The 9,977-nt window shown below is 44.8% G+C and overlaps 1 protein-coding gene across 1 annotated transcript; it reads left to right on the top strand.

Moving 5' to 3' along the window:
• Positions 1-4,669: 4,669 nt before the first annotated feature.
• LOC104421780 (PTI1-like tyrosine-protein kinase 1) lies at positions 4,670-8,132 on the top strand. Its single transcript, XM_039303175.1, has 2 exons — positions 4,670-6,926; positions 7,308-8,132. Exon 1 carries the CDS (start codon positions 5,075-5,077, stop codon positions 6,371-6,373), a length of 1,299 nt encoding a protein of 432 aa, XP_039159109.1. The 5' UTR covers positions 4,670-5,074; the 3' UTR covers positions 6,374-6,926; positions 7,308-8,132.
• Positions 8,133-9,977: the final 1,845 nt, after the last annotated feature.

Raw genomic sequence — 9,977 nt, 5'->3', positions numbered from 1 at the left:
GAAATTGACCAATATAGTTATTTCGGTTAATTTTGACAAGCAATTGATGACATAAACGTCGGCCATCCTATATGGTATGATTAGCATGACTTGAATGACTTTTATAATTTTTTATAATTTTTATCTTTTTCTTTCCTTTTCGTTCCTTCTTTTTTCTTTTTTATTTTCCTCCATTGGGCTGGCCACTAGTGAGGGTTGGGATGCCCACGGCCAATGAGGCCAACGGGGGCGTCTCAACCCTGTGTAGATCTTACCCAACACGGCAGGTATAATACGCACACCGAGCAGTATTTCCAGGCTTCGCCAGACCCAGATTTCGGGCGAAGAACGGTCAGAAGAAAAAGAAATTCTTCGCTCGTTCAATCCTAATGGTGGGTTCGCGGGCCTCGTGGTTCCCCCATTTTCAATTCAAAGTCAACCTCGCGGGTACCTTGGGTCAGCACGAGACTTTTAGACTGGTGAAAGTGGCGCAACAGGAGGACGGACGGGTCGTGGCGTGAAGTGGTCAACATCAGCGATGCGTATCATCACGTCCACCCGAAGCAGACGGACCGAAGCGCATCTCTCGCGAGCCGCACGATCCGACGGATTACACGTACTAGGGGCTAATGCTTCCGGTACGAACGATAATGTCTCGCGGTCAATGTGCCAAGTGGCTCGAGGTCTTCTCTTGATGGGGATATCACTCAATACTTCCAAGAACCGAGGGCCATCATGTTGCAAGCGAACAGTTCTGGGAATATTGATTATACAAATCGCGATACGGAATTTACCCTTGAAAAGATTGAAATTCATTTGGCTGCTTAGAAAAGTCCAAAGGCACTCATTAATAAAATGAAAAGAAACCCCCCCAATGCAAATTCTTACTATAAACAAATCCCCTTAAAATTATAAGCTCTTGCTTGTCCAAAAAAAAAAAAAAAAAAATTATAAGCTCTTGCTGAAGAGGTGCTACCGTCATGTGCTGTCCACAATAATAAGATTTTCCATAGGACCTTGCACTTCACGAATTTACCCTCTCACAGACCAATCTCTTTGACTCCACTGCCGAACTCCTTTACGGACCCATCTCTAAAGTCTTTGGGTGCTTCATGCTCGTCGTTGGTATCACGTCTCCATTCTAGAAGTCGGACGACAACAGCAGACAGATGAAAACAAGCGCATGTAACTTTGTCGTGTCGGGCGTATAACGATACATGGTGTCACTCACCGTGAATGTATAATACTGTCTACATCTTGGTTATTTCTTGCGTTTACCTTTGACTCCAGATTATGCTCAAGAACTAATTGGTCAAGACAAAAATCAACAGTTCTTCAGCTTTGAAGGGTTTCTAAGTTGATAGGCCCTCATCCTTTAGTTGTCTTTTGTACACACCGTATAATGTTAGGGATAGAAAAGTCAATTATGGATAGCCAAATCTTTATCTTAATTCCAGAATGATCATAGGGTTTACGGTATGCCGCAGTAACGTAAGAACGGATTGTAAAGCGATTTGAAAAGTCTATGAAGAAAGGGAAGTCTGGACGAATTGCCAGTGGATTCACATTCAACCGAAAGGGATTGTCACGCCAGAACAAATTATAGGAGAAGTAATGGAGATGGTCTCTCTCTACGAATTGCCAGCGATTCGCATTCGACCGAAAGGGTTTGTTATACCAGAACAAATGAAAGGAGAAATACTGGAGATGGTTCCTACCCAGCTTACCCAATTAACGTAAACTTCATTTTTTAATATCTCTCTCGGTTGGCTGCCTCTAATTTTGTTCTAGATTCCTCCTATTTGCATGGGAGTGAAACCGAGTCAAACTACTCGAGAAAACCCAGAGTTGGAGTTAACCTCATGCTCGTTATTACTCGACTCAACGAGCTCACGAGTCTAATCAAATTTTTTTTTTTTTTTTTACAAATAATAGACATAGAAATCCCTAAATTTCATAGTTTTTAAGCTTATCGTACTCGAGCTCAACCTCGAGTGGCTTGTTGTTTAGAATAAAATTGAAGTAAAGAACACTTTTTAGCTTTCACGTGAAGATTTGAGACATTATCCAAATTTCAAAAATTGGATTATGAAAACTATACAAGTAGATTCACGTATCAACATTTGCAGATTGTAAAAGTTTAAGAGTGTTAATGATTAAAAAAAAGAAAAAAAAAAAAAGAAAAAAGAAAAAAGTCAAAACATGCGGATACACAATTTAGATTAAGTAAAGAATAAAAGATTTAAATTTATCTAGGCACGCTTTGTATAAGTTGATACATGTTCAGTTGAGTTGAACTCGAATATCCCGATTTGCTAATTGAATTGAACAAAGTGGGAAAGTCAATACCTAATCAAGTACAAGTGATCAAGTTTCAAGCACTAATCATGCAGGTCTAGTCGAGCTCGACCTCTCAATTGCAAGGTGATGGCTCCTTTAATAACAGTTTTATTGCATAAGGTGCCAAGCAAAGCTGGGTAAAATAAATAGTAAAGTCTTAAATCACCTCAACATATATTGAGAGAGCAATGTTGTAACTTTAGAGTTTCGCCCTCATTTCTTACCCCAAAAAAAAAAAAAAAAAAAAAAAGGACTCACACGAATGCCCGCCACCCTGGGGCACCAGTAAACCCTAACTTTGTGTCATAGAAACTAAAAGTTCTTGCTAGTAAATATCCCATGGTCCGCGTCGGGTTTTTCCTTTATACCTGTCCGAGACTTGAGTTATTTCTAGAAGAGCCGGATCTTTGACGTCTAGAGGTAAAGGAAGGGTTGGCGTAGACAACTTAAGATAACCTAAGATCAAATACCCTACCGATCAGGAAAGAAAACCTAAATCCACTCTCCCAATCAAACTCGAAAGTTAATATCAAACATGGTATGCCCCCTCCTTTTCATTTTCTATTTGTAGATTAGGTTCTGCCCAAGGAAAGTTCTTGCAGATTCTTTATTGCCAGGAAATGAGCTCCTTCGATTGGACGGGCTTGAATATCTAGCTTCACCTGCTGGTATTCGTTCGTACTTCGGCCCTTAGGATTTTGTTCCGAGACCTTGCACCGAATTTCGCATGTCGGAAGGTGCGCAAATCCTACTTCATACTTGGTTAAATCCAAATTCATGTGTGCAAACCTAACACTTTTGTCTTCATTATTATCAAATTAGTAAAGTGAACTCATTAATCAAGGGAATGAGAGAGAGCTTCTCTAATAACGTGGGACAAAAAATCTAATTTAAAGTGCTTTTTTCCCAACACTTTGTAAGCGCAAGATGAAAAGATTGACGCCTGAACATGTGTTCGCACAGGATTAAGCTAGAGATTATTGTCCATTTGGGAGCATGGCTCATCCGGTGCCTACACGGGTAAATTATATCTATGACGGCCCAAGCGAGAGAGAGTTTTAGGTTGTGGCTTATAAGTCTTGAATCTCTCTAATTGTAAATACGCGTTTTCTTGACACTAAGTCTTCTCGGGTAGGCCATAGAAAATGTATATGTACAATTAGAAAGACTCAAGTCTTATAAGCCAGTCGAGAACTCTCTCACTAGATGATATGGAACAAGAGATGCATTCCTTCCCTATGCATATCTAAGGACAAAGGCGTGAATGCACTGCCATCTTTCCTCCACGTACACCGCTGCCTGGGCCATCACAATATCTCCAGCATGTAACAACACTGCACGAGTTTCCTAATTTTGGAACATGGACATGTCTTTGTACTTTCTTTTTTGCTTCCTTGGGTGCTTCCTTCCAAAGAGTCTAACACAGCCCCTCAACGCTGAAGTACATGTCAGATCCCATAGATCTCATTCTTGCCTTATCTAAACATTGCCTCAACCTTACAATGAGGTCAAGTATATCGCCATCTGTCTCGATCACCACTTACAAGTACGATTCACGCTATAAAGAAATCCTAGTCCACTATAATTCTAAACCATCAAAAGGGATAATAACTAATAAAAAAAAAATGTTGTTGGAGATCTTAATTCAATTCTAATTTTTTTAATTGAATTAATTTAGTCTTAAATTTTTTGAAATTGTTCGATGTAGTTCTTTTGATTAATTTTAGCTAATAATCGATGCCATAAACGCCGATCGTCCTTCATAGTATGGTCAATACTGGTTTGAACAATTTTTGTGATTTTTTTTTAACTTCTTTCCTTCTTTTTCTCTCCTTTTTTTTACAAAAAAAAAATTTATTCTTTGATCACTGGCCCAAGCGAGGGTCAGGCTAGGATGGCTTCACCGGATCCAAGCGAGGATCACAAGCCCTTGCCTATGGCTAATGAGGGCATGCCGACCCTGCGTAGATCTTACCCAACATGGCAGTATAATACACGCACTGAACAGCATTTCTATGCTGTGCCAAACCCAGATGTCGGCCGAAGAACGGTGAAAAGCAACCGTCCGTTCGTGTAATCTCGTTGGTTGTTCACGCGCCTCACGGGTCCCAGCATCTTTCAAGTCAAAGTCGACATCTTCTCACATGCTGTCGTGGGTCAGCACGAGACTTCTGGACGGGCGAATGTGGAGCGAAGGAAAGATGGTGGACGGGTCGTGGCGCGAAGTCGTATCATCACGTCGGCCCGAAGCATACTGACCGAAGCGCTATCTCTCGCGAGCGAGCCCCACGATCCGGCGACGGATATTCGGGCTAATGGTACCATCATCAGTCAATGGCGGGATGGCAAAATCGAAACTCAGAATTGTTCTTAGCCGCGCCTGTTTCGGTGCAGGGATCCCCCGAACACCCGGCAAAAAATCCCCGTCGGCCCCACAAACCGATTAAATCGAAACATCCCAACCCCGTTTGAACGTAATCCGTGGCGTTCACTCATTCCGGTGTGAAACCTCCAACGTCGGCGGCGAATTCAGTGGAACATCATTACAATCTCTCCTTAAAACTTGACTTACCTCAGCCGAGTTACGTTCACGAAACCTTCACGAACACGAAATCCATTTCTCACGCCGCCAGCCAATAATCTTTTCCCTCTTCTTATAGACCTTCGTCCCATAAAAAAATAATGCCAAAACCGCCTTAAAGACATCCTCAAATTCTTCAATCTTCGCTCTCTCCATCATGTGCAGATAAGAAGCATGTGCAGATCGAGAAAATCTGCAGACGCGATCCAACCCACCACCAGCGCCGCCGCCGCCGCCGCCGCCGCCGCCCGACCCTCCAAGTCGTCGAGAACCTCCAAGTCCTACCACTCCTCCAACCCTTCCAACCCGTCTTCCTCCTCCTCCGCCTCCCTCAACCTGAACAGCTACAGCTACAACTCCAATTCCTCCTCCCTCTCTGCCGGCCAGCAGTCCCTGTCCAGGATCAAGCAGTTCCTCCCCGAGACGCCCCTCATCTACACCCTCCCCGACCTCCGCCTCGCCACCGGCAACTTCCTCGCCGGCCGCCTCTCTTCCTCCTCCTGGCGCTGCGCCCTCCGCGGCCGCGACGCCGTCGTCTTCCAGCGCCGCCTCAAGCGGCCCCTCGACGGCCCCAAGCTCGGCCGCCGCCTCTCCGCCATCACCAAGAGCCACCACAGCAGCCTGGTCAAGGTGCTGGGCGCCGCCGTCGCCGGGAACTACGTCTACCTGGCGTACGAGTTCGTGGAGGGGGCGAACCTGTCGGACTGCCTGAGGAACAAGGTGAACCGGGCGTTCACCGTCCTCTCGTCCTGGGTGACCCGGATGCAGATCGCCGCCGACCTCGCCCACGGCCTCGACTACATCCACCACTGCGCGGGCTCCGCCACCGGCGCCGGCGGGGGGTCCGGGTTCGTCCACAACCACATCAAGAGCTCGAGCATCATCGTGACGGAGCCGTCGCTCAATGCGAGGATCTGCCATTTCGGGACCGCCGATCTGTGCGGCGAGGCGGCCGAAGTGGTGGAGGAGGAGGAGGAGGGCGCCTCAGAGCCCGGGAGCGGCCCGACCCTGAAGAGGACGAGCAGCAGGGGAGTGAAATTGCAGGGCACGAGAGGGTACATGTCGCCGGAGTACCTGGTCACGGGGGTGGCGACGCAGAAGTCGGACGTGTTCGCGTTTGGGGTGGTGATCCTGGAGCTGCTGAGCGGGGAGGAGCCGCTGCGGTACTGCTTCGACGGGGAGGACGGCGGCGGGGGTTACCGGAGGATGAGCGTGATAGACAGCGCGAGGGAGGCGGTGGAGGGAGGGAAGGTGAGGAGGTGGGTGGACATAAGGCTGAAGGACTCGTACCCGGAGGAGGTGGCGGAGAGGATGGTGAGCCTGGGGCTGGAGTGCGTAGAGGAGGAGGCGGAGAGGAGGCCGGACATGAGCCAGGTCAGTGCCGTGATCTCCAAGCTGTATTTGGATTCCAAGGCTTGGGCTGAGAAGTTCGGCTTGCCTGTGGATTTCTCTGTGTCCATGGCACCTCGGTGAGTCGAAAGGCGAAATTTTTTTTGCAGATCGTCTTTCTTTTCCTTGAAACCCATTCATCGGACAGAAAATCTGGATTGAATTCCATTGTGGTATGTTACGACTGGGTCGGATAGACTCGGTCTTTGCAATACTTGCTCCTTTCATTTACAATAGTACTAGTGCGTGTATCGAGCTTTGTGCGAATGGTGTTCCGAGACCTGTATCATCCCGACACGGGGCTGGTGATGAGCTCGCCTATTCTAGACAACAACTGGGTCGAGAGCAATGCTCAGTGACGACCTCTCGGAAGTCCTAAATTCAAAGGGTTCGCAGCCAACGCGAATCCTCAAACGATAAGCCCAAGAGTGTGGCTGCAGCCACGAGTTCTCTCAGCAAAAAGATTGGCAGGCAGGCGGGGAGGATCTTGATCTGTTCAAGCAGGTCTTGCTGAGGAACTTCGATTGGAGATCTGCGAAGTGGTTGAGGGAGATGGGGGGTGATTTTTTGTATAGAGTGACATTTCTTCTCGGAATACTTGTATAGACACTGCATTTTGGTGAGTATAATCATACAGGTTGAAACAATAGTACTAGTGCGTGTATCAAGCTTTGTGCGAGGCACGCCTGCCTGGCGATGAGCTCGCCTATTCTGGACAACTGGGTTGAAAGCAATGCTCAGCGATGACCTCTTGGCAGTCCCAAATTCAAAGGGTTCACAGCCAACACAAATCCTCAAATGATCAGGCCAAGAGCACGGCTGCAACCACGAGCTCTCACAGCAAAAGGGTTGGCAGGCAGGGAGGATCTTGATTTGTTCGAGCAGGTCTTGCTGAGGAACTTTGATTGGAGTTCTACGAAGTGTTTGAGGGAGATGGGGGGTGATTTTTTGTATAGAGTGACGTTTCTTCTCGGAATACTTGTATAGACACTGCATTTTGGTGAGTATAATCATACAGGTTGAAATAATAGTACTAGTGCATGTATCAAGCTTTGTGCGAATGGATCTCCAAGACCTGTAGCATCCCGGCATGGCTGCCTGGTGATGAGCTCGCCTACTCTGGACAACTGGGTTGAAAGCAATGCTCAGTGATGACCTCTCGGCAGTCCCAAATTCAAAGGGTTCACAGCCAACACAAATCCTCAAACGATCAGGCCAAGAGTGCGGCTGCAACCATGAGTTCTCACAGCAAAAGGGTTGGCAGGCAGGGAGGATCTTAATTTGTTTGAGCAGGTCTTGCTGAGGAACTTCGATTGGAGTTCTGCGAAGTGTTTAGGGAGATGGGGGCTGATTCTTTTGTATAGAGTGACATTGTCTTCTCAGAATATTTGTATAGACACTGCATTTTGGTGAATAATCATACATGTTAAACAATTTTTTCCTAAGTACAGAGGAGGTTCTCTCCGACACTGCATCACTGATCCGACCTTGATGTCAAGGGAGCTTTTTTGAGCTTAAGAGGAAGAGTGACAATGAGCGAGTTGAAGAGCGACGACCTCTCAGCAGTCCTAAATTCGAATGGTTGACAGCCGATATGAATCCTCAAATGGTAAGGCTAAGAGCACGGCTGCAACCACTGAGTTCTCTCAGCAAAAGGGTTGGCAGGCAGGCAGGGAGGATTTTGATTTGTTCAAGCTGGTCTTGCTGAGGAACTTCGATTGGAGTTCTGTGAAGAGTTTTTGAGGGAGATGGGGGGTGATTCTTTTGTATAGACTGACATTTCTTCTCGGAATACTTGTATAGACACTGCATTTTGGTGAATATAATCATACATTTTATACAATATTTTACCCAGTACAGAGGAGGTTCTCTCCGATACTGCATCACCGATCCGACCTTGATGTCAAGTGAGATTTTTCGACACTGCATCGCTGATCTTGCTGAGTTGAATCTGCACTGTTTTGGATTTCGTCCGTCTCTTGATGTCCATGTAATGCTTTCTGTACATTTCTATTGTGCACTTTCTGGGATCTTCTGTCTTACGAAATCTATGAAATCTGCTGTCAATAATGTCACGGAAAACCAGGAGATGCTGTCGAGTTATATTCGACCTTATCTTCGGTAAGCTCGATTCTCACATTATATTTACGTGTTCCTTTTCTTGTCTTGGACATATATGAAATATTAAAAGAGCCAACAATCTTATTGTATATATAATCATTCCTATACCTTTTATTATTATAATTTTCTTTTTGGGAAATTTTTTTTTTTTTTTAAACTATTTCTTTCTTTATGGTTCACTTTTTATTCTTCTCTTACCCTCGAGTTCCTTTTACTTTATTTCTTTTATGGTTCACTTTTCGTTTCTTTATATGAATTGTAGCCGGATATGCAGCTCAGTTCTCGGCACAAGAATCTCGGAACACTACTGTCAGAATCACTTGGTTTTTCTCAAAGAATAAGTGAAAGAAGTAAGAACAAAGTAACCATCGTTGGGTGGGCTCTCTCCCCCTTACGAAGGGGAGAAGTTCGAATCCCTGAGGCGTCGTTAGGCTTACAGGTTCCCCAAGTCACAAAAAAAGAAGAAGTAAGAACAAAGTAGAGAGCGATTTTAATCACTTCGGCACTCTGCAACTACATTTGGATGCCATGTATATGGACCTCCAAACTTGATTTCCATGTTGGATTCTCCCAGTAGTTCACCTATGGTTGTCGTAAGGGCTGTTCTATTCTCAACTTGAGTGTCCACACGAGACTAATTAATGAATTTTGTCCGAAATAAATCAAATTGTTTTTGTGAATTTACGTGATACCTCTATTACTTAGCTAAAAACGATTAACTGCCTCCAATTTTCTTGATAATATTTTTCCCTGGTTTCTAAGGTCTGAAATTGGCTCAAAAATACAAACTTGGATTTGAATAAAAAAATTTGATGAATTATAGGGTCTTCTCTTGCCAAGTTCACGGAGGGTCATCCATTCGTCTGAGAGAACTTCCTCTATAAGGTTGTCGTTGTGATCTCATATTTTGACCCACTTTTAAAAAAATCATTAACTTAAACCTAACGTAGGCAAGAGTTGACTAAAAATTACCCGGAGAGATACAAAGTCGTAAGCACATTTGAAAGGTTCCACGTATCAAAACGAATCTTTTGATGTCTATATTGTCACCCAAATTCAACTATTAATTTTTTACCTTTTGAGACGGTAGCCCATTTTTCGTGATGTTCGGAATTTTTTGATTTCCTAATTTTAATTACACGCCCTGAACTAGGGATCGCAAGCATCCCAACGCAGCAAAAATCGGGTTAAACAAATGTCAAATTAGGGGTTAAGACTTGTCAAATTTCGATCAAACCTTTTGATATTCGAAAGAAAGGTTCCACAACTCAAAACCATACCCAGAAGTCTCAGACTCGAATGGAACTATTCAAACTTCTAATTTATGGTAAATAATGATTTTTGGAAATGATTAGTCATCGAAATGATGCTTGGTTTATGCCCGTTTCAATGGACCCAAGACTTAAGCCCCAATGGATTGAAATCTTAGGTCCAAGATTTTGCCATTTCGCCTAGTGACATTGGGGTCCTTGGAAAGCTCTTGACACAAGCATTTGAATGGCACAAAGATTACGCAAGTTGATAGAGGAGATATAGCTAGAGAAAAAGCGAGCCTCGATTCAAGGTC

Source organism: Eucalyptus grandis, chromosome 10 (genome assembly GCF_016545825.1).
Source record: "Eucalyptus grandis isolate ANBG69807.140 chromosome 10, ASM1654582v1, whole genome shotgun sequence".
Taxonomy (NCBI): Eukaryota; Viridiplantae; Streptophyta; class Magnoliopsida; order Myrtales; family Myrtaceae; genus Eucalyptus; species Eucalyptus grandis.
The sequence above is the reverse complement of the archived record's forward strand: the minus strand, read 5'-3'. Positions and strand labels throughout refer to the sequence as shown.